This window comes from Phaseolus vulgaris, chromosome 9, assembly GCF_000499845.2.
Source record: "Phaseolus vulgaris cultivar G19833 chromosome 9, P. vulgaris v2.0, whole genome shotgun sequence".
Classification (NCBI taxonomy): domain Eukaryota; kingdom Viridiplantae; phylum Streptophyta; class Magnoliopsida; order Fabales; family Fabaceae; genus Phaseolus; species Phaseolus vulgaris.
The window spans coordinates 34,701,536-34,726,718 of NC_023751.2; the positions used below are offsets into that span (position 1 = coordinate 34,701,536).

Genomic DNA, 25,183 nt, shown 5'->3' on the forward strand with positions numbered 1-25,183 from the left:
TTTAAAGTAGAATGTTAAAAAATATGTTGTCTTATTCTGAACGTGAAAGATGTCTTGTTTAATGAAAAATTGTTTTCGAAATGGGTTCAAAACATGTTGAAACATAGGCAAAATAAGTGGTTGGAATTGTCTTTGTAATAGGGTTTTAATGTGGCGGTTGGACATTAATAAGGTATGTGGAAAGACCATTTTGTCACTTTAATATATGCTTCTAGATTCATCATTTCATAACTATGCTAGGAAATGCATAAAGATAAAATATCTCTCTTAGTACGGTTAATTATTTATATTTAAACATAAATCTTAAACTCTAATTTGAAACCTCTAACTAAGACTAGATAATAAATTTATATTATATTTAATTTTAATTTTTTTATAAAAACTCTTAGATATCACTATAAAATTTGACATTTTAATTAGGTTGACCCCTCAAGTAACAACAATTATCTATCACCACATGAAAAAAAAGTATTATTAAAAGAAAAAAAAATACAAAAAATATAGGGAAATTAGACCAAAAATCTATATATTAACAAAAACGGTACATAGGTAATATATACCTATTAATAAAGAACTCTAAGAAAAAGGGTAGATGGAAGCCTATTATACCAATAAAAATACTCTTTGAATAATAGCAAGCTTATCAGGACATGCATTCCCTTCACGAAAAATGTGAAAAACCCTAAACCCTAAACTTGATTTTCACACAGTAATTAAGACAAGTATTCCACATATTACAAAACATCCAAGGAACATTAGTCATAGGAGTAAATGTAGCACAAACCAAGGCAGAATCACATTCAAGTCATAAACTAGTAAGACCATCTTTTGAGCTTGTTCAATAACATGTATAATTCCATAAAACTCAACAACCAAAGCAGTCTGAACATCAAGAAAAGCAAAGAAACCACTAATAAATTCCTCCATATTCCCACAGAAAATACCACCACAAGTAACAAGACTAGAAAAACCCTTAGCAGCACCATCAATATTTATTTTAACTCAACCTGAAGAAGGAATCTTTCATTGAACATGAAGAGGAGATAGAACTTTATCAATAGGAGTATTAATACCAAAAATTTTAAGCACATTGAAATCAAATATATAATTTCGCATAGAACTTTTAGACGAATTACTCACTAAACAAGTGAGATCTTTAATGACTGAAATGACTGTAGAAACATCAATTTTAATGTGAAATAAAACATAATTTCTCATATGTCATATCATCCTAATAGAAAAAATTATCACAACAATTTTCTAATGTAATTATCTTACTATTGTATGAATACTTAATTTAAATTATATTGTATAGATTTTGGAGTTATCGCAATATATCAAAATGCTCTTAAATATCTATCTTGATAATGATGGGACATATCATATATATTATTATATTAATATCCATATTCTTGCTTTTAAACAAATATATGTATCAATAATGGACTTATTTTCTTTAGAGAAGATGAAAAATAAGAAAAATTATATTAAACAGTTTTTTTTTTTATAATATTGTGATGATTTTTTAATTTCATCATATTATTTTGAATGTACTTTTTTAAAAATAGATAATATATTATTTTTTTAAAATGGATGATAGCAATGTTAACACTTGACATGAATAATGAATGACATTATTTTGTTTATACAAGTAACACATTACAAGAGGAACAAATGTCATACAACATTACAATAATGTTATCACCATAGAAATTATATTGACTCATTCTTCTTAAAAAGAAAAATCAAATTAAGAACATTCAAAATAGTTAAACAAAACTAAAATAATTTATCATGATTCTAAAATAAAAAAATATTCAACTTAAATTCTAACTTTCAACCATTACTTTACATATAATGAATTGTATTACTAAAATAATAAGTATTTTGAAATGTAGTTAACATACACAATCAATCATAGTACATTTATAATCAATTATAAATTATTCATCATTAATTATGACTAATTTTAATAATAATATTAAAAATAATAAATAAAATTAATGAGAAGATTATGTAAACAATAAATAAAGTAGGAGATAGTTAGTGGAGGAAGTACATATGCAGTTGATGTGAAATGATACACATTCCCATTAATGACTTCAAAGACTCACACATAACACTTCTTAACATGGTCAAGCTGGGAATTGGTCCATCATACACCATCTTACCAATCAAATCCATATTTTTTTTTATGTAACATTACAAAGAAAGAGAGACAAAGGAACTTCACAATCATAATAAATAATGAAAGGAAAATAAGTTATAAAGAAATATGATGCACCATCAATTTGCAAAATGATGGAAATATTAAAAATTAAAGCCAATGAATCTCACTATTAAAAAAAATATTAAATCAAATTTAATTTTAAAAATAAAAAATATTTAATTATTATATTAATTAAATTATATATTATTTTAAACACTAATTTTTTTTTAGTATCGTTTACAAATTTATAAATTAATTTTTAAATGTATGAATTTGTTTCTAAAACTAAATATTAAGATTTTAATTACCAAAATTTTAGCTATCGATTATTTTATATTCTAAAATTGATAGGTAAAATATTGGTAGTTAATTAAATATTAATTAATTAATTAAATATCAATTAATTAATTAGATATCAATTAATTAATTATTAAATTAAAAATCAATTTATAAATTTAAAAATTATTTTAAATAATCATTTAGATATTATTTCAAAAAAATTTAAAATAATAATAATTTAGTCAAAAAATCTTGGTATAAATTGTTTAATTGCCTCAACTATTTTCTTCTCCTAAGTAATGTTGCACAATAACTCCACCCCACTATAGGGTTAGTTCCAAAATATCTTTCAATCCTTTGAATTTATTTGAGTTTGACCATCACTTCACCATGGTGGACTGGTTTTAATTTCCCCTAGTCATAGGACATCATATTTTTGTTCTTTGCCGTAAACAAAAAAAAAACTTGGTACAACTAAAATTTGTGTGAAAATTTGGGTTACCAAGTGGGTCAATATGGTCAAAAATCTTGACTATTCAATAATGTGTCTATCTTTGCATTCTACCCTTTTTTTCAATCCACGTTTTGAATGGTTAGGTATTTTCCTTAGGTCATTCTATACGTTCCAAGAATACTTTATTTCCCTCAACTTTATGGTTTGAGATATTTAAATTTGGTCAATGCATAAACTTGTACTTAAAAAAATCATTAAATAAAAATTAATTTTAGAGACAAAAAATAATTAGTTACTACGGTTACTAAATTAGAGACCATTTTAAAGACTACAAAATTTTTTGATTTCTAAAATTGTTTCTATTATTGATAAATAATTTTTAAATTGATATCTAACTAGTTACCAATCTTTTTGCTATCAAATTTAGAATCTAAATAATTGGTAGTTAAAACCTTTGTAGCTAATTAGATACCAATTTATAAACTATTTATCAATAATAGAAACTAATTTAGAAACCAATAATTTTGTCTGTCTCTAATTTAGTCACTATAGCAACTAATTATTTTTTGTCTCTAAGATTTGTTTCTATTTAATGATTTTATTGTACAGTTGCATTGAGACTTTGGTGGTGCATATGAAATTTTTATGTATAAGAAGATGGTAGGAAAAGAAAATTATATAAAAAAAAATTATAAGAAAAATGGTAATATCTGATTCTCTTGTGTATATTTAAATTACTCCATGTATAAAAAATATATACAAGTGTATGAAAACTTTATCTCCAAATTACAAACTAATTATGTAAAGATCCACTATTATAATCTATTTACGGTTTGATATTGGTTAATTATAGAATTAAAAGAGGTATTAAATTTTAAATATATAAAGGTTAGAATAATAACGAAGTGTATCTCTTTATTCAATTTATTTATTTATTGTTAAAAAAAAAAACTTGCATTGAAACTGGTAAATGTATTTGGCTAAGATGTGTACCTTCAAGTGGACATTATATTATAGATATAAAATACACAACATGAACAACTCTTTTGACTTTTCTGTTTATTGTTCCCAAAACTTCACACATGCTCTTAGTTTTTTTCATTTCAATGTATTGGCCACTTGCATTCTTCCAAAGCAGCCATGTTAAATTATCTTATCTATCTGTATTAATTAAACTTGTTTGATTTAAATCCAAACAAATATATGTCATAATCACAAAATGTGCACATTAATTTACTACTTAATGTGACACCAACTTATGCCCACACTCTCAACCATTTAATACTCACAACCGTACCTCATATTTATACTTTCAATGTTGAGTAAGGCAATACATTTTTATTAACAAAAAACTAATTTACTAAAATAATTAAAATAGTTTATTTTTTAAGACTTTCTTACAAGTTATATAACATATTTTATCTCCTGATTTCTAATTTATACGTAAATTATAAGTTTTTACCATCTTTAATTTATTTTAGGATATAAGTTCAAATAGTTTAAATAAATAAACAAATTTAAGCATATACAATTTTTAAAAATAAGTTGAATCATTAAAAGATTAATAAAAATTTAATTATTTAAAAAAATAATATAATCACATAATAATTTATAAAACAAAAAAATTATTTTTATTTATCAACTAGTTTACCAGTTATTTATACCAAGTACTGTATAAATAAAGCTTGTAATCTAAATTTATAAACTAATTTTTTTCAGCTTGTATGACTTATTGCCTAATTGCCAACTACTAATTAACTTATAACCTAGTTTTTTTAAAACACATGTTGGAGATCCCACATCGACTAGAGATTAGAGCCTTTCATTGTATATAAGTGGGTGCAAACCTCACCCTGTTGAGCCGGTTTTATGGGATTGAGTTAAGCTTAAAGTCCATTTTATAATAACACATCCTTAATAAAAATAAAAATAAATTTTAAATATTAACATATATGACTGAGGGAGAAAGAAGAGTCTATATAAAAATAATGGCCAATAATTTAAGCATGTGACAGAATGAGATGAAATTTAGGGTTCATGGAAACTTCAAATTGATTAAAGTATTAAAGTAAATTTAGGGTTCATCTCAAGGCACATTGTTAATTAATTTAGTACATTAAGATGAGTCATGTCCACGTACTTCATATAGAGGACTTCATTTTTTTGTCCTTCTGCAAATCAAACCATACAAATCCATTGACCAAGACTTTGTTTAGAAGACGAAAATCAAAATAAAATAAAAATAGACATGTTAATATAGGACAAATAAATCAAAATATACAAATAAAATAAATGGTATTTTATTTCACTTTTTAATTTTTTTATGGTTTTTTTACTAAAGGTGATAATTTACGTTGACTCCCTCACATTGCAACTATTTTCAACGAGATTATCAAACAACAAAAGGCAGTAGAAGAAGATAGGGAAGAGGAAGTTGCTTAGTTTATCTCAAAGAGAAGAATTCGAAATAATTGAAGTGATAATTTTAATAATTACAAAAAATATATTTTAGAGATAAAATTGATTAAGTTAAATACTATGTTATAAATTAAAAAGTTATTGATATTTAAAGTATTTTTTTATTATTAATAAAAAATTATAAATTGGTATTTAATATTTATTATCAAAATTTTAACTATTAATTATTTTAAATTATGAATTAATTATATAAAATAATTTTTAGAATTGTAAAATTCAAAATACTATATTCACTATAACGAAGAAAATGATAAAAGATACATGGAGTTAAACTTAATTTTTAATTTTATTAAATTAAATATTTTGTCACAAAAAAAATTGGAGGTAGGTTATAAAATATGAAAGTGGATGAAGAAATTATCTTGGATTGGCCACGAGCTCTCCAAGTAGAATAAAGGCAAATGCTTCCTACACCCAATTATTTTTAACCTGCATCCAACATATTTTTTTAATTTCCAAAAATGTTCTTAATTCCAGAAATAAAAATCCAGAATTGAAAATAATATATTCCGAAAAAATAAATCTGGAAGTGATTATTGAGTTTCGGAAATAAAAATCCGAAAACAAAAATTAAAATTCTATTTCGAATAAAAAATCCAGAATTGAAAAATAATACATTCTGGAAAAAAAAAATCTGAAAAAGAAAGTATTGTGTTTCGGAAATGAAAATCCAAAAACAAAAATGAAAAACTCATTCCAGATAAAAAAATCCATAATATAAAATTTTGTTCCAGAAAAAAAAAATCCAGAACACATATTTTGAATTTTTTTTTAAGGACAGTTTTGTCTTTTCCGTGGGAGCGGGTGCAGTGATAGTGATATGGTGCAGGAAGCAATTGCATAGAATAAAAATCTAAAAAACCAGACACGTAGATACACACAAAAATGCAAATAACATGGACTTTGATAGCAATAGGCTTTCAGAAAATTCTTCCTCCACCATATCAATTTCAATCTACACCAATCTACACCTGATTTGTCACTAAAATAATAAAAATATTTTTATAAAATGACAAAAATATCTTAAATGAAAGGATAACTATGAATACAAGAAAATCATTCAATTCAATAGAAACCGATTTTAAAAACAAAAATTAATTATTTGTTATATTAACAAAATTAAATATTACTTTAGAAACTAAAAAAAAATTTGATATCTAAATTAGTTTTTATTATTGATAAATAATTTTTAAATTGATATCTAATTAGATACCAATTTTAAAATCTAAATAATTAGTTTCTAAAACTTAAGTAGCTAATTAGATACCAATTTAAAAACTATTTATCAATAATAAAAACTAATTTAGATACCAATAATTTTTATAGTCTCTAAAATAGTATCTAATTTAGTTACTATAGAAATTATTTGTGTCTCTAAAATTAGTTTTTATTTAATGATTTTTCTAATAGTGTATGGATAAAAGAAATACTTCAAGAACCCCTTTTCTAAAATAATTTTTTTTATTTGAATTTCTAAAACACGTTTCTGAATTTTAGAAATTTTTTTTCAAAATATATTTCTAGATTTTGTGTTTCAGATTTTTTTTTCATAATGTATTTTTAACATCTCAAATTATTTTTTCAGAATGAGATTTTGATTTTTGAATTATGAATTTTCAAATTTAGAATAAAAGATAATTTTTTAAAAAAATTAAAAGATAATAAGATGCAAATTAGAATGTTGCAATTTCTGTGTGGATGACAGGTTGGCATCTCAATCCGACAAATCGTTTGAGTAAACGAAGTGAACGAAAAGTTCCCTTCACTTTCTCTTTCTCTTTCTCTTTCTCTTTCTCTTTCTCTTCATCTCCTTCGTTTTGGTCGTTTTCGCTTTTCCAACAAACTCTTCCATAAAACCACGTCAACACTTTCTCAACAGGCCCACATACATTTCTCCGTTAACCTTAAAACCAGCAACCTTAAACCCATCATGCCAACAAACTCATTCTCAGGTACGAATACCAACCCTTTTCTCTTAATCAATCCCATCTAATCATTTCTCCCACCATCTGCAGAACCTTTTATTTCCCATTGCAATTGCTTTCACATTTCTGCATTTCTGTTTATTTAATTCAATTTTGCAAAATGTAACCCTTATTGCATTATTCAGCAGATTTTGCATTGGATTTTGCATTATTGCCTTTTAATTTTTCTGGTATCAAATGTTAATGTTAGCAAGAGATTCGGAATAGAAGTGTTTTTTTTCATATTGTAGGACCAAAAAATGGTAAATAAGAACTGATTCGCAATATGGGAAGTTTGTTATGCCTAATCTTGGTTAGATGATTATGGTTTTTTGTGGTATCAGTTAATGAAGAAAGAGCAAAGCATTATTCAGAGCATGAGAACAGGGAAAGTCATGGACTGAGTGGTGGTATCGATGAGAAGACTTCAATGGATGATGTTAGGGCTCCAAATGTGTTTGAGAGAGCAAAGGAGGAGTTTCAGGCCCTTTCTGAGGTATTACTTCACAAGAAAAAGATTCCTACTTCTGATATAAGGTTATCATCCCCTCATTACACACATCTTTTTATAGAGAAAAACAAACAAAATTTGGCTGCAGAAAAGGGACTCTGCTGCTGACAAACTCTGATTTCTATGTTTAATTTGTGATATGTAGAGATGAAAATCAAATGGCTGAGTCAATCAAACATTACCAAGAAGCCCCAAGCTCTCCATCAGGTATATATGAATGTATATGGTAGAAGATCTCAAATTGAACTAGAGATTATGATATTTCATAATATATAAATGAGTACAAACTTCCTTTATTGAGTTAAGCTTAAAGTTCACTTCTTAATATACATTACGTGAGTAAATTTCGCTGCTAATTGTTCCAATTCTTTTAAATGCCTGCATACATCCATGTTGGTCGGAGGGAATGTGGTAAGGGAAGAAAGAGATATGATATTTGAAGGTTTTTGTTTTGTTCAATTTTAAGAACAGAAAGAGGGAAGATGAGTAGAGGAGAAGAATTGTACTTATGTATTTGAATGCAAAAATCATGTCTTGGCATTCACAAATAACCAAAGGCTTCTTCCAAACCAACATGGTTGTTGATTGGATATATAAGTTGAGGGCCAATAATTTGTTGACTTGATAATAATAAGAGATTTTTTGCTGGCAGAAAGAAAAGCAAAGGCAGCAAACATATTTGTGAAGGCTAAGGAAGAGATTAAAGGCATGATACACCATGAGAAGTCAAAACACCATCATAAAGAAACTCATGGAAAGAATGATGATATCAGTGATAATACTCCTACCAGTGAAGTTAAGGGTCCGAATGTCTTTGAAAGAGTAAAAGAAGAGTTTGAAGCTGTTTTCCAAGCTATGCATCCAAAGTAGGGAAAAATGGCAATTTTCCTGCCTTAACATAGAAGGATGGTGAAACTGTTTGATTAGGACTGTCATCTGCATTATAAACTACAAACATGTTCTTATAAATACCTTTTCTGGAATTGTAATAGTATTACACTCAGTTAAAGTATTCAAGTGTATGTGCTGAATTCAGTGTATGGTAAGTATTAGTGAAGCGTGTTGGTGTTTATCTAAACACTTTTGTGACCTTTTTCCTCCTTATTGTGGACCCATTCATCATCATCTTCTTCCTTCACCATGACGATGCCGTTTTCAGAATCAAGCTTGTTTGGTTCCTTTGCTTTCACTTCCTGAATCACACTCAGAAACATCCATTTTTGTTTCTTCTCTTCCAAACAACACTTTATTTTGCTTTATCAGTCTCAACGTTCATGTCCATTTATTATTAAAGTGTCTCACTCAAATACAAATACAATGTGATCGTGTATATTTATATTTAGAAAAAATGTTACATAGTTAAAATCATCTCTTTATGACTTTTTAATATTTCTTCGTGGGTTCAGTAAAAGATTATTTATTCTTCTAATTTTATTAGTTGTAATTGTTAATCTAAACTCTTATATTTACTAGGGTTATAAAAGAAATAGTTTGTCATAAAATAAAATAATAACAATAATGACACAATTCAATATTCGTTTTACAGAAAGGAAAAATCATTTTTTGTTTTGTTTTAAGTCATTGTATTTTTATTTTTCGTTTTTTTTATTAATTTAGCCGTGAAAGATAAATTTCATTTAGAGTTATTAAATTAAGGAATAAAAATAGGATGAAGAGTAGTATTTTCAAAAATGTTTTTCCAAAACAAAAAAATATTATTATCAATTAATTATAAATCGTGATTTTTAATATATTTATCGTAAGAGTGTGATTGAATAAAAATATTAAAATAGTATGCATTATTTTTTGCTCTCGTTTATCTACTAAGTCTTTGTAGACTTTAAAATCAGAATGCGTTTCGAATAAAGAGCGTATAAAATTTTTATACTTGACATTGCATAGAAAATTAAATTAAATTTTTTTATTAATGTAATATTCAAGTTAATATTATAGTATTTATATATCTATGAAATATTTAAGAAAAACACTGATAATTAGTAAGAAAAAAATATTATTATTATCGTTGTTGTAATTTATTATAATTATTTTAAAGAAAAGTAAACACCTATAGTACTTTAGATTTTATTAAAATTAAATAAAAAATAATGTATATTGATATATATATATATACATATATATATATATATCATTATATATAGTCTATTATTATTTGCTCAATTCGTAATTATTAACTTAAAATTAAATTATATAATAAATAAAATATAATGCCACTTAATACGGTACTAAAATTACCAAAAGAAAATAATAATTAAATTTATATATAAATACAATTAGTGCCAACAAACAATTTTAAAGTTTCTGAGTGTGTACATATTAAATTTTTAAATTACATAATAAATAATACTAATATGAAAAATTTAATACATTAATATAACTATGTCTATTAAATTTGATCATATGTAATTAACGGTTACTCTAAACTTCACTTTTAATTAATGATAGTTAACAATTTAAACGAGTTTCTTTGACTACTTAGGTAACCAGTCAGTTTTTAAAAATATTATTTATATAGTATCTCATACTTCACCTTAAACTTAAAATAATCTGACTCGACTTAAAAATAACTATAATTTGACCAATAATTATTTTGGTCAAATATTACATTTAAATCAGGCTGAATTATTTAATCTTATATAATTAGTCTAATTTTAAATTTTTTAATTTAATTAATTAATATTTATAATTATATAAATTGAGAAAATTATTACTTTAATATATTAAATTACTTTATTATAGTTATTATTTAAATTATTTAAATTTTAATAAAAAATATATTAGCATATATACTAGCATATTCGGAACAAAAATACACATACCAAAATAAACTTGAAAATATCAAACGATTAAATTAGTGTAATTTCATGCTTAAGTATATTGAAAATTCTCCATCTACTTTATTTCTAAAATATAGCTAATAACTAAAACTAATTTAATTTGAATCTATTTAATATTTAATCTAGTGACAACTCTTAAAATTATTTTTTTTCATATTAAAGATATTTTTATTAAAATGATCTATGTATTATGTTTCTTAAAATTTATAATGTAACCAAATCTCTTTAAGTTTTTTTTTTTTTGAAATCTGTAGTAAATAAGGTTTTAAAACACAAATAAAGTTGATTTTTTGAGATGTGAGTGATCACTGTCCGTAAGAACTTATACACGCGGTGTACTGGACAAATACCCACACAAGTACTCAAATACAACATGAACTTCTCAGAAAATTTTGAATATCAAACCTAATAAGCTACTTTTAAAAGAGTAAAAATCCAACAAATCCAGAAAAATTACAAAGTAAAAGAAAAGAATAAAAATGAGTGAAGAGGAAGAGAGGGAGAGGAGAAAACCCGAGTTAGATGTGAGAAGAGAAGAGATAGTGAAGTTGTGTTCGAAACCTTTGTTTATATAGATTAAGTTAATGTGATAGAATTTGCCCAATGATACATATACTTTCTAAGATCTCACAATATCAAACTTGTGAAGCATTACTCTCACTTTCAAATTGACACAATTACAATGCAAATTGCTCTACAATTAACACCACACAGAGATAGCACCTAGGCTCATTGATCATCACTGAGTCCAATAGCTAACCACCTGGAGACTGATGATTGAATTTCCATGTCACCATTTTCATATAAACACAAAGGGGTGACAGTAACCTGTTTTGTCATTCCAAAAGGAAAAAATGGCACAAATTAGCATAACAATATAGAATGCTCAGTTCCCACCAATGCACCCAAAAAACCAAGCATAGGGTAGGTAGAAAACACAGAATTGTCACTCACAAATCCCTCTTCAAGTGCGCTAGAGTCTAAATAATCCTCTTTATTCTGCTGCCTTTTTTCTGTTAACTGCAAATGAGAATTCAGGCCATGAATGCAATTTGTTGTCATACAAGAGCAAATGAAAAGAAGCATCAACATGAAGAAGAAAGAACATATTTTCAAACGTGTGAGAACCATATTTGTTTGCTTAGCAAGTCATGTTAATGGTACCTCCATTCTGAAGTACTTCTTTATGCTTTGTTGAGAACTGAGTTTCCCAGCAACACCAATTGATTCAATCTCCATGTTCCTGTGGTTTGAGTTTAGACGGCGAGCTGCTGCCTGAAGAGTTTTACACAAAGCAAAATCCATTGAAAAATGAGAGAATGAAAGAATGTTCATGTGAAGAAGAAAACTAGGTGTTGAAACATGAATTCATTGAGCTGTGTGATTAGATGAGATAGTCTTACAGCAGCAGAGGCATCTCGTCCTAGTTTTGCTAACATGATTCCAAGATTTTGCTGGTTTGACATGTAATGGCCTGCAGAAGGGTTCCTATTTGTTGACACAGCTTGCCAATTTAAAGAAGCTCTACTTGAACTTTGTCTTGTCACTTTGACACCCTATTCACAAAAATGTATTGGAAAACCCAATGTCTTACTAAATGTGACATGATTCAGTTTTGATAAACTTTTCATCAAACCCTTACAGAAAAGGAAATAAATTACTAATCAATCTGATAAGTAAAAAAATCCGTATCAGACACGTCTCTTAAATAGTGTGTCTGTGTCGGATATACCTATCTGACACAAACACTCATAGAATACTTGAAAGACGTATTAGTAAAGTGTCCAATTCAAAAAATATTTGTTGGATTTCTCACGTCAAATAACCAAAGAAAAAAAAAGTACAAAACTGAGGTGCAATTTTTGGCAAACTCTAGAATATGAAAATATGATGATCAAGAGAACAAACCTTATTTGTCAGAGGACAGCTTGGGATCCCTATATTGAGGAAGCAATTCTTGGGGAAAATCCCTTTCTGTATATCACTTATGGCTGCGTGAATTAATGGCAAACATACCGTAACTGCATCCTTTAAATCACTTTCACAACTCACATTCTTTTCCCTGCAATGCATTGCATAACATAGTTCATATGATCATAGGAGGGACAAAAGGAGAATGGAAAAATAAGAATGCATGACATATACCAGTTCAATGATACACAAAGAGAGGGCACACCACAAATCATTGCCTCTCTAGCTCCAGCTACAGCTCCAGAGTACAACCTACATTGGTAAAAACACCAATATAAAATACCAAAGTTTGGAAGCTAAAAATTGAACTATAAGATACCAAAAGAAGAGCTCATCACACACTTACGTGTCATAACCACAAGCTGCTCCTTTGTTTAGTCCACTAATTACCTGGTTTGAGAGTAATGCAATTAAAATGGTGGTGAGAACACTGTGTATATATATGTATGTATATATATATATATATATATGATGATAGATTTTGTACATACCAAAACAGGTTTTGACCAACAAAACAATGCCCCGGATAAAGCCAAAGAGACACAGTCTGCTGGGGTTCCTGAAATAAAAGTAAAAATTAAATAAAATCAAACACCTTGCATCTAAAAACGTTTTCCCAATTTAAAAAAAAAAATATATAAAAAGTTTAAATCCTAGAATTCTCACGCCAAATAACCAAAGAAAAAAGTACAAAACTCAGGTGCAATTTTTTGAGTAATGTTAGAATTGGTTTTAGTCAGAAATAGAGTTACAACTCAATAATCTATTTGACATTTAACGAAAACCTTCATTATGTAAAACCACTTAAAAAGAATGGCATACAAAATCTGTTCATAACCAAAAGTGTGAAACTACCTGACACTTCATAGGCATTGGCACCAGAAACTTGTGCTGAACACACAGCTAGTGTCTCCCCAGTGGTAACCGAGTGACCACACACCGATCTATCCCTGCATCAGCAAAATCCCATTGTAAAGATCCTCAAACCAACCAACCCCAATTGAAGTTGTGTCATGATCCTCACATTGGAACAACTTAAATTTACGAAAAACCATTGTCAAGATCTTTAAGGCTTAAATCAGCCCACCCCAGTTGAAGTTTTTCCATGATCCACACATTGGAACAACTTAAACTCACGAAAAATCATGTCTTGAGGAAACTTACGATTGTGGGGCGCAGACATAGACATCAAGAAGAGCATCACGAAGGAGTGCCTCGACGAGGAATGTGAGACCAGGAGAGTCTATGCCTTCACCATTGGTGACTAGTACCACAGGTTTTGAAGAAGCTTTGTTTGGTTCCTGAGCTTTGCTGTGGTGCTGTTCCTGCACACTGTCCTTCCTTCGGATCAGTGCTTGTTGGAGATTGGAAGCCAGTGCATGGTTCAGGAAGTTGTTCTTCACCGATGTGGCCATTGGAGTCAGAAACTTAGTACAATTGTAAAGTGAGACACAGAGGCAGATAGATGTTGTAAATTGTACTTTAGTCTCTCTGCCAGATTCAAATGACAACCTTGTGGAGGTTTACATTTATAAGGTTGTTCTTTTACTTCCACATGTTCTAGATTTCAGTATATTTTTTATCCATGGTTAACAGAAGTAACACATTATGTTGTTCATTTATGTATTCTTAGTTAAAAGGAAAGAAGATAGAAAACAAAATTTTCTTTTCATTAACTTTTCTAATTTAAATTTCAAAATTCTCTCTGTTTTTCACTTTCTTTTGACTTTGCAGCACTTTCTTTTCTCTCTGTTTCTTAAGAATTTAATTTAAATATCTTGATGTGTATGGATTTTTTTGTAATATGAATTCAATCGCTGTTATACAGGCATCACACTTTTATTAAATTTTATCATAATCAAACTTAAAATCATTTCTAATAAATAAAATATCATGCAAACCTAGCACAAATACGAACACTAACACAATAAGAATACAAACAAACATGGAAATATGTATAATTTATAAAATGTAGAATACGAATACGGATCTAGATTTATGTGTGCTTATGAATCACTCCACATTTATGCTATGATAATATTAAAGTGTAATTTATGATCATGTGCATGAACTGGTGCAACTATATCTCTATGTGTATTGCAAGTTCCTCTCTCATTCACCAACTTCTTCACATGTCTTGCTTTTATCAGTGTGACCATGCTGCTTCTTTCTCTCTGATATCATCAAACCAGTTTCTGTCAAATTATTAATTTGCACCTGTTCTGCATTACTTTTCAACTGTCATCATAGATTCATAGCTTGAGCCAAGAAAAATTACTGATTGAGAAGCTTTTACTTATGAAGAACTATTTTACATTTTAGAATCAACTATTCATTTTACTTTATTTCAAAGTTTTATGATTTACTTGTTTTCCAAGTTTTACTGTGTTTACTAAATTTTTATTTTTTCTTATTTCAGTAAATTTTCGACATCCTTTTTTTTATTGTAATCACTTCATTCATATGAAAATTAGTTTTAAAGAGTTAAAAAGACAATTGTTTTAAAATATAAAAAAAAGAAACAAATATTATTTTGAAATAAATAAATAATTTTATTTGCTTACAAGCTTAACAAATGACTACATTATAGAAAAAAAAATCTTATTTTTTAAAATTAATTTTCTTAAAATTTTAAATAATCAAATTTCTCTTTAATTCTCAGAATTTTGATCTCTTTTAAAAATTTCTATGCAAATAACATATTTTACAATGAAACATTTTAAATTCTTTGTATAATTAATTTGATTTGTTTTTTAAAATATTCTTCGTCCACATACAGAGATAATGTTTGTGTAGTATCATTTATGGATAGAGGAGAAATAATTTCACCCTAAAAAATGTGTTTGAGATATACTTAAATGTCCACACTAAGATAACGAGAGAGAAAAAATAAATAAAATAAAATAAATTAATAAAAAATAAGTGAAAATAAATTTATTTAATTGGAAAAAAGGAAACAAAGAGGGAATTAATATAAATAAATAAAATATTATTAGTATAGGTGATCCATTTTTTTTATAATATTGTAATTACAAGAATATGGTATATGCTTGATTGTTATAGTAACATTCAAATTAAAAGCGTGACAATATAACGTTAGTTCACAGTGTTGAAGTGTGGAAGCAAATCATTTAAGTCCACCATTTCAAATAAATTTGAATCTGAAAAGGCAAAAGGTTCACAAATAAATTCCAATAAAGCGTGACTTTGTACATCAACTCAAATAATTGTCCATGTTTTAAACACTTTTGATGTATACCCTTTTTTTTCTAATTTGATAAAATATTTGCAAGTGCACAAATAATTTATCTTTGTAATTTTAGTGTATGTTTAGATTTATACTGTTCTTGCATGTTTGATTTTTTGGTGAGGTATTTTATTATACATGGTATTTAGATATTTTTCGTAGAAGTCATTCGAAGATACATGTGAGCTCTTTTGCTTATTCGATTTGAGATTGGAGGATTTGCATCCACTTATATACAATCAAAGGCTCTAATCTCTAGTCGATGTGGGATCTCCAACATACTCAGATATTTCTTGTAAGGATTATTTAGGAAAGTTGGCGTTCACACAAATATCGTAATAACATTAAGTTGGTCCTAGAACGATCTCCCTAACCCCCACTACCAGCTATTACGAAGTGGACTTTAAGCCTAACTCAACCCCATAAAACCGGCTCATAGGGTTGAGGTTTGCACCCACTTATATACAATGAAAGACTCTAATCTCTAGTCGATGTGGGATCTCCAACACCAGCAACTAACCTATATATTTTGGTGAAATTCCTAAAATGTAAGTCGAAATCTACAAGAGTTAGTTATAAATGTTCTGCCTAACGAAACGATTGAGTACAAATAGAAAGAAAGAGATGAGAGTAATATTTTTATTTTTCAAATTAAAAGCTTTCATGTTAGCCATCATTATGCAACTTAAGATCTTACCTAAGTTGACACCTCAAGTAACAACAATCATTTGTCATCACATGAAAAAAATATTATTAAAAAAAGAAAAAAGAAAGAAAATACAAAATATACTGAGGGATTAGATCAAAACCCATATGTTAATATCTCCATTTTATTTTCAGATGAGTATTCCCTTTTGCAAATAGTAAAATATTTATTGTAAAATAATTATTCTGTTATAAATTAAAATTAATTTATGCATAAGTTAGTTTTAATATATATAAATTGTTATTTCTTATTTTCTTATTTTTATCTGTAATCATATTTTAAAAAAGTTGTCTAACACCCATAAATAAAAACCTAACCTTATGATTATATAGAGAGTTGTAGTTAATAGTTTTTAAACTTCAGTGAACACAATTTTTAAATGAGAGTTATTATTTGGCTTATAACCATGTTCATACATTTAAAAAAACTCCCCATTTAAAGTTGCATTGGCTTTATAACCAAGCAAGGCATTGATGATTGTGATGAGGATGCAAATTGAAGTGAGGAAAGTGCATTGGACCAGTGAGTGGATGCACCTAAGAGATACTTAATAATATCAGAGATGTGTTCCAACATGCCTCATGAATTTTCTTGTAAGCAACTCATAATTTACAACTACAAATCACTGATGTTCATGGGTTTTCAGTTATTTAACTCCTCTATTTTTAATCTATGAATCTAATCTATTAACTGATGGTTTTATTTAAATTATGTATATACAAATAAAAGATATCTAACTCCTAAATGTTCACATTTCTTTTTACTCACTCACATTTTTATTAGTACTTTTTGTTTTTCTAATAATTTTTTCTTACATAAATCAGAGTTAAGACTGATTTGTAATATATAATTTTATAAATCAGTTTTGTAGGATTAAATTAAACTTAAAGTTCCTTTTTTAAAATAATATTAAAGTTATTTAAAATTTATCCTAACAAGAATCTATATTGAACTTATCGTGTTATCTGTTATCAAATCGTTATCAGACAACCCATAAATATTTAGTCTCATGCATGAGTGACATAATATTTACGCAAAAAGAAGAATGTGTTGAAGATTTCACGAAACAAAACTGATTTTTTTTTTTTGTATATAAATCAATACAAACATCATCTTACGTACTAAAAAAGAGAGTTAGACTTAATAATTCATCTATTGAGATTTATTTTCATGTATCATGAAAAAAAATGTAAACCTTTCTATTATTTCAATACAATGGTGAAGTTTTTTTTATTTTCATCTCATTCATGTTACACAAAAACATATTTCTTGGTCCTAAAAGAAATTCATAGTCGTTTTATAGAGTCTTAGATATATATGTTTTTATAAATGTATCCTTTTTTACTTTAAGTTCTTTTAAATATGTTATCTTTTAATTTTAGTCTGTATAAATATTTTTTAAAATTTATAAATATATTATAAGAAAAATCAGTATTATTTACTATCAAAATTTATAGTTAATAAAAAACTATTGGTACAATGTTAAGTTATCTATGAATTTTAAACAAAAAATAATTGTGCATGAATTTCAAAATACGTACTCACATTTTATAAGTTTTGTTGAAAAACATTTAGATGGAAAATAAATAATTTATGATTCAAGAGTTTTAAAAATTATATATAGCATTAAAAAAACTCATTCTTATTTTGTTTTAAAAATCTTTATAAATTTTATAAAATCTCTTATTCATCTTTAGATTTACGAGGTCAGATAGAACACACGATTTAGAAGACATTAAAAACATTTTATAGGTAATTGCTAACCTTTTTAAAATCCTAAAATATGTTTTATTTATTTTGTTTGAAAATTTATCAATCAATTTTAATATTTATATCGAAAGATTAGACGTATTTTTTTAATCTTACCCATCAAAATTAAAGTTTTTTTTAAACGTTAGTTTTTTCATTTAAAAATATTATTCTTATGTTATATCAATTAAAAAATAAAATAAATTATGTTTTCAGTCTCCTTTTAATTTTGATTATTTACTCTCTTTTTTTAATTTTAGCTTTCATATTTTAAAAACTCTATTATTTTAGTCTAATTTAATTTTGTATATTATTCCGATTGGATCTTAAACTTAACATATCCATTCAGTAAAATAAAAATGTAAAAGGTATGCAAATTAAAGATGAGATTAAATTACATATCTATAAAAGAAAGACTAAAATAATGAAAAAAATCACAAAGACCAAAATAAAAAAAGAAAAGAAAAATTAAAGCAAACTGAAATTTCAACTTAACTTAATGAAATATTCTATTTATACAAATTTAACCTAAAACATATATTTTTAATTTTCATTCAATATAAGTAGTACTACATTAATTGTTATTTTGAAATAAAGAAATTATTTTATCCAATAAAATGATAAAAGTTTCAGAATGTGAGCATGAGAAGCCCGATGCGTCGTCGTTCAGAGCAAACCTAGGTGCAGAAGAAAGTGTGGTTCTGCGATTAAACCCAGAACCCTATTATTCCTTTGGCTCTGAAAATGGTGGTGAGGATTCGGCTTTCGCGGTTGGGATGCAAGAACAAACCCTTCTATCGGGTCATGGCTGCTGATAGCAGATCTCCCAGAGATGGCAAACACCTCGAAGTTCTCGGTTACTACAATCCCTTACCAGGTTCTCACAATTCCCCTTTTATCTTGCTTTTTCTAATGCCTAAAGATCATTTTTTTCAAATGCCCAAAGGGGATTAGTTAGATTCATGCCTCTTATCGATGTTATCGTTTGTGTTGTTTCCTCTCAGGTCAAGATGGTGGCAAGAGAATGGGTCTCAACTTCGAAAGGGTGAAGTAAGTCACTCTTTCTTTGCTCTGCGAATTTGGGGAAGGTGATTCATATTTCTATGATTATAATTTTAATGAAATAAGCTAAATTGTAGAAGTTCATTTTTAAGATTATATTTTCAACTTGTATATAAGCTTGGTTTAGTTTATGGAGATACTTTTCTTTTATTCTCATCTCCTAGAAGTGGTTATAAGAAAATTTACCTTATCATGTCCTAGTTAGAGTTAATTTAGTTGTTTCTGAGAAAGAAAGAAAGAAATAGAAATTTCTGGTTGTGTGAATATCCTATCTTGTTCCTTTTAGAAGTTATTCACTAGGGTCTTTTCTTGCTTACAGAAATGAGGAAGCTCTTGTCATTTTATTTCCTGATAGTGATTTTTTTTTGTTCTTCTTTAGGTATTGGCTTTCTGTTGGAGCTCAGCCTTCAGAGCCTGTGGAACGGCTCCTATTCAGAGCTGGGGTACTGCCTCCACCACCTATGGTCGCAATGGGGCGTAAAGGTGGAGTACGTGATACTCGCCCTGTTGATGCTCTAACTGGACGTGTGCTAAATCAAGAGAAGCCGGCTAATGAGAAGAACAATGACCAGGAACATGAGGCTGCTGAAAACCCTTTTTAGGATGTTTCCCCTCCCCCCTTTTTTGTTGACTATATTGTTCTAGATATATTATTAATTTCTAGTTTGCCAATTGGCTTTACAGGAGAGCTGAATAGAATAATAAGTACTGTTTGCTTGGAGAAGTTGGGTTCTTTTCTGGGGTTTGATTTGACACTCATCAAATTCGTAGGCTGATAAATGTTATCTGTAATTGAGTCAATGGAAGTTAATTGATAGGATATAATGCTCTGAGTTGCCTGCTACTTTTGTTTTGTGCAACTTCTTTAAGTTGCTAGGGCGACAGCAAAGGTAGTTCATTTCATTTTGGGCATATTCCTCCGTTGCACTGTAAATGGATTTGTGGTATTTTGTACTCTCCAGTTGATTTCTTTGTTTCCGTGCGTGCATTTTGATGTTACCTATTTATCCTGCTCATACCGCATTCCTGAGAGTGTGTAATGAAGCCTGAGTGCTATTTGTTATTTTGCCAACTCAAGTAGCAATTGTCTAAGTTGTGGGTCTGAACTGATATGCCAATTGCCGTTCTATTGTTTAATTATGAATTCAGTCATAACGCTTTCTTGCAAATATTGAGGAACTCTAATCAGCCATTGCTACCTAATTTTGGGTATTTGTGTTATGATATATTTGTTTATTCTCTCAGTAATCTTATTGTATGCGGATGTTTGTGTATGATAAGTGTTGATTATTGTGGTTGTTCAATGAATGATTGTAGCTACAGGTTTCTAGTGTTGCCTTGCTATGGAATTCACAACAATGATGACATTTAATCCTGAGAAATCTGTGGCTTGGTTGGCTAGGAGTTTATCTTGTTTGACGGTATACTTCAAAATTTGAATGCACACCACCAGACTTTCAATTCATGGCTTATTTATTTTTGTTTATGGTAAAAGAGTGAATCGTTATTATATTTAAATTCTTTCAAGGATTATATTCGATCCCTTTGCCTCCTCCTTCTAATCTACATATCTCGTCATGTGACAAAATAACCTTGGCTTAGGAAGGCCTGACATTAGCACTTATAGTAGTTATAGGTAGTTGATCTATTGAGAATGGCTTCAGTCTTAAGAATCAGCAGCATATGTTGAGCATTATTTAATTCTTAGGTTAATGCATTTTTTTATTTTACTTTTCTGTTGAATTTGGATTCTCTTGTAACCTTGTGCGAATTCATTATTGTTGCAAATTATCATTGATGTAATCCTGGTACAAATTTATTTAATATTATGATTTTGAATTCATAAGAAATTTCATTTTCCAAGCATGTTGACCCTAGAACTTTGTATATAGATTGTTTTGGTTTATGAACTAGCGAGAGTAGAATGTTCACGTCGTTATGGTAGGTTTAAGGGTGAAGTGTGAAACTTCAGTGTTACCTAGTTGCCCCTATGATTTGATTTGCCTGAGTAAGGAATTTGGTCTCTTAATAGGGATGATAACAGAGATGTATGTGATGAGGCAAAAGGAAATGTACTTCAGGATGTTCTATTCTCCATTTAGGTTCAAAGAAAATCCAGTTTGATGATGTAGTAGGGACCTATATTGCATAGACACAGATACTGATATGATACGGACATGGAGATTCATACAATTTCCATCCAAAATGTAGAAGACGTGGATACGAATCTATATATTATATAATTATGAATTATATAAAATGACAATAAAGATTACAAGTATGTTTCAATTTTATTTTTTTTTTCAGAAAAATGTTTTTCCTGATTGTTTAAAAGGATTTATTCATTATTTTTATAATTATAATACAAATTTATAATAAAGTTTCAGTTTTTAAAAAAATAATGTTTTTTTTTTAAATTGTGTTAGAACCGTGTTAGAAATGTTATAAATCTAACAAATATTTTTTGAATCGGACACTTCATGGATACGTGTTCTACGGATATTACGATGTGTTTAACACGGACACACCATTTAAGAGACGTGTTCAAGCTTAGGGATTTTGGATTTTCCAGCTGTGTTTGAATGATGATTCTACTACTCATTTTATAACCCTACTATCATTGTGGACTAGACATAGTCAAGAGAATAAAGGAATTTGCAGCAGAGTATGTTTAGACAGAATGCTTCTATGGGGTTTCATCTGCGTGATCAGTGGGAAATAAGGTTGTTGTACCACTTCACAGTTCCAAATGTAATTTCGGATAATCTTCTTAATAGGAAGAATCACATATCAGCTTAGACAGTTTATTATTCAATTCAAATTAAAATTGTTTGAGTTCAATGGTTTGGGTTTGAAACTTGGTTTGAGTGGCTTAAGTAATTCAATCTAAATATTTTTTATTTTTTTTAATACTAAGTTTTAAACTTGATTAACCTTATTTGAATATGTATTTCCAATCTTATTAGCTAATTTTAAATAGTTCTTTCTACATTAAAAAAATGGTGTTTTGTTTCTCCTATTTTTATCTTCTTTCACCTTAATTTTATTTTGCTACATATAGCTTTTGTTTTGATGAGTTGGTAGAAAGCTGAGAGAATGAAAGTAAGGAAAGGAAAAGAAATATAGCGAAAAAAATTGTTTGAATTCAATGAAAGAAAGTGAAATAAATGAGAGATGAATAAAAAAAAATTATCTTGGTGTGTTTGATTTGAATGATTATAAATGAGTTAATATAAGTTTATTTTTGCATTACAATTTATAAATGATTATAAATGAGTTAATATAAGTTAATACAATTTTGGATGATATATTATGCAATAGTTTAGTGAGTAAGTTACTAGAAATTCAAATAAGTTGCACCAAAGTATAAGATTAAATAAAATAAATGTCTGGAAAATAATATGGAGTCCACAAATCTAAATAAAAAACATAAATCTATAAAATAAATTATACAAAATTCCTTAATTGTTAATATTTTTCTCCAATAACTTTACTTTGATGAATGAATTGATTTAAAGAAAGAAAATTCAAATCAGAAGTAAGTGAGAACGAATGTGAGTACCCATAGATTGAATACTAAGATACACATCATTATCCTTATTAACAAATTATTGATTAAAATACTCATAACTATTATTTATGAGTATCTATTATAAGAACCTGTTTGGTATCCATTGTGGATTTTATCAATGAATATTCATGAGTTCGTTTTTTTGCCTTATCCCTAATTTCAACAATTTGAATTGTTCCAAACTATTTATGCTTATGGAGATTATTTGCTCATTACAATCTATTTTCATTATGCTACCTACAAATGTTCTTAAATTATGATGTTTTAAGTAAATTGGATCTACCTTATTGCATAAGTCCATTAGTTTTTCTGCCACTTGTTTAGGCAACCCCCTTTTACTTTAGGCAGTTTCTTCTTGCACTCCTACATTTTTCTTCCTGCATCCTACAAAGACAAAGACAAAATTGTCCTATATAAACTGTACATTTTTCTTTTTATTCCGGATTATGAAATCCAGTAAATTTTTGGATTGACGCTTCCGGTAAATTTTCAGATTGGCGCATCCGATAATCTCCCGGATTAATGCTTCCGGTAATACATGAATGATAGTGTTAATCCAAAATAAAAAAAATGCAAAACATCCATAATTGGAAAAATCATTCTGGATCCGCCAATTCGTAATTCAAAATATGCATTATGAATTCAGAAATCCATAATTGAAAAAAATATTATGGATCCACCAATTCGTAATAGAAATTAGACTTCCAGATTCAGCAATCCGGAAATCAATAATTTATGCAAACTTTGCTTCTAGAACACCCCCTCATCCAGAATGCAACATGATTCACTTCCAGATTGATGAATTCGTAGCACACTTCCAGATTGATGAATTCGTAACACACTCCCAGATCCCAAAATTGTGGGGTCAGTTTCGAAATTTATGAAATTATGGGGTGCAGGAAGAAAAATGTAGGGGTGCAAAAAGAAACCGCCTTTATTTTATATACACATTCTATGCATTACTAAAAGGTTAATGTGAAATAATATTCCTTTTCTTAGTCTCAACATTACGCTCTTCTCACGCTTCCATTACTGTTGCTTGTGCTTGATTAGGGTTCATTTGTTTCTTTCCTATTCCCGTTGCATAGCAATTTCAGGGTGAATCTACATCAAGAACCAATCATCATCTTCACCTCTAAGTGTAAAAAATGTCACTTTTATGCTAATATCATTAACCATGTCAACAACATAAGAACACTTTGCACTAAAACCCTAACAATATGCACTAAATATTGAATGAATTATTTACTTTAATGACACATATATTGAGTGATAATATCTTATAGTCCAAAAGATTTTCTCACCTTTTTCTATTTTCGGGAAAGGAAAGTTTGTTGAAGAAGATGTTTTGATGCTTCCAAATTTATGTAACAAACTTAAAGACTTTGTTGTTGGGTGTGTGTTGTGTAGTAGTTGTTAACTTGTTAATTGACTCCTTAAGATGATCCAAACTCATTTGAATCTTTATATTTTTGAAAATATGGGTTTTCTAAAAGGCTGTGAAATTTCAACTTGTTGAAATGTCGAAACAACCTCTTGTTTGACACTTAGTTGTTTTTAAAATGATCTGGAAAAGTTTTGCTTTGTTTTGTCTTTTTGTCAAACATAAACAATTGGTTATTTCGATAAACCAACTGATTGATTTTATGAAAACCTTAATAGGAAAATTATTTCAATCGACTGTTTTGGAAAACAACCTGTTGTTTTCATAACATATTTCTGTTAAGTGGTTTGTACTTATTTTAAATGCTTCTAACTGCTTTTAGTTTATGATATAATAACTTTTACCACTTTATTGAGTTTATATAAAGGTTGTTGATATTCTTTTTGAGACTCTAAGAAAGAGAGATTACTTAAAACATTTTTCAAGAATTCAAAAGCTTTAGATCATCTCAAGTGTATGGAATAAGATTGAGTTTTGTATACTTCTAAACTATAGCTTTGTAATACCTCGATGTATTTTATTTTCTTCTCTTTGAAAACGATATTTTTGTGTGTAAGGCAGTTTCAGAAAGGGTTTCTGAAAACTGTGGTGTGTATTCTTTAGGGATTCAAGAACATCACTCTTGGTGTGTGTTTTGTAATCTAGATTTGATTACATAATAAATTCTCAGTGGTTAACTAAGG

At 27.9% G+C, this 25,183-nt stretch overlaps 3 protein-coding genes across 3 annotated transcripts; 2 read left to right on the forward strand and 1 right to left on the reverse strand.

Moving 5' to 3' along the window:
• The first annotated feature begins 7,215 nt into the window (after positions 1-7,215).
• LOC137822483 (uncharacterized) lies at positions 7,216-9,020 on the forward strand. The gene is made up of 4 exons (XM_068627372.1): positions 7,216-7,372; positions 7,729-7,921; positions 8,041-8,102; positions 8,548-9,020. The coding sequence occupies exons 1-4, from the start codon at positions 7,351-7,353 to the stop codon at positions 8,763-8,765; spliced, it is 495 nt and encodes a 164-aa protein (XP_068483473.1). The 5' UTR covers positions 7,216-7,350; the 3' UTR covers positions 8,766-9,020.
• Positions 9,021-11,298: 2,278 nt separating this feature from the next.
• LOC137822482 (uncharacterized) lies at positions 11,299-14,312 on the reverse strand. Its single transcript, XM_068627371.1, has 10 exons — positions 13,886-14,312; positions 13,577-13,671; positions 13,213-13,280; positions 13,068-13,111; positions 12,896-12,973; positions 12,659-12,812; positions 12,154-12,306; positions 11,915-12,025; positions 11,705-11,770; positions 11,299-11,578 (listed from the first exon to the last, which is right to left on the reverse strand). Exons 1-10 carry the CDS (start codon positions 14,134-14,136, stop codon positions 11,480-11,482), a joined length of 1,119 nt encoding a protein of 372 aa, XP_068483472.1. The 5' UTR covers positions 14,137-14,312; the 3' UTR covers positions 11,299-11,479.
• A 4,734-nt stretch (positions 14,313-19,046) lies between these two features.
• LOC137820514 (small ribosomal subunit protein bS16m/bS16c) lies at positions 19,047-20,473 on the forward strand. The gene is made up of 3 exons (XM_068624638.1): positions 19,047-19,300; positions 19,428-19,473; positions 19,865-20,473. Exons 1-3 carry the CDS (start codon positions 19,168-19,170, stop codon positions 20,085-20,087), a joined length of 402 nt encoding a protein of 133 aa, XP_068480739.1. The 5' UTR covers positions 19,047-19,167; the 3' UTR covers positions 20,088-20,473.
• The last annotated feature ends 4,710 nt before the right edge of the window (positions 20,474-25,183 follow it).

What these genes read in the sequence shown, in the direction of transcription:
- LOC137822483 (XM_068627372.1), top strand. Translation starts at nt 7,351, where the DNA reads ATGCCAACAAACTCATTCTCAG. An exon ending in ATTCCTACTTCTGATATAAG is followed by an intron (nt 7,922 to 8,040) that starts GTTATCATCCCC and finishes TGTGATATGTAG; the next exon opens with AGATGAAAATCAAATGGCTG. An exon ending in AGCCCCAAGCTCTCCATCAG is followed by an intron (nt 8,103 to 8,547) that starts GTATATATGAAT and finishes TTTTGCTGGCAG; the next exon opens with AAAGAAAAGCAAAGGCAGCA.
- LOC137822482 (XM_068627371.1), bottom strand. Translation starts at nt 14,136, where the DNA reads ATGGCCACATCGGTGAAGAACAACTTCCTGAACCATGCACTGGCTTCC. An exon ending in GTTGGTCAAAACCTGTTTTG is followed by an intron (nt 13,112 to 13,212) that starts GTATGTACAAAA and finishes CTCTCAAACCAG; the next exon opens with GTAATTAGTGGACTAAACAA. An exon ending in GCTGTCCTCTGACAAATAAG is followed by an intron (nt 12,307 to 12,658) that starts GTTTGTTCTCTT and finishes TTTTGTGAATAG; the next exon opens with GGTGTCAAAGTGACAAGACA.
- LOC137820514 (XM_068624638.1), top strand. Translation starts at nt 19,168, where the DNA reads ATGGTGGTGAGGATTCGGCTTTCGCGGTTGGGATGCAAGAACAAACCC. An exon ending in TTACTACAATCCCTTACCAG is followed by an intron (nt 19,301 to 19,427) that starts GTTCTCACAATT and finishes GTTTCCTCTCAG; the next exon opens with GTCAAGATGGTGGCAAGAGA. An exon ending in CTCAACTTCGAAAGGGTGAA is followed by an intron (nt 19,474 to 19,864) that starts GTAAGTCACTCT and finishes GTTCTTCTTTAG; the next exon opens with GTATTGGCTTTCTGTTGGAG.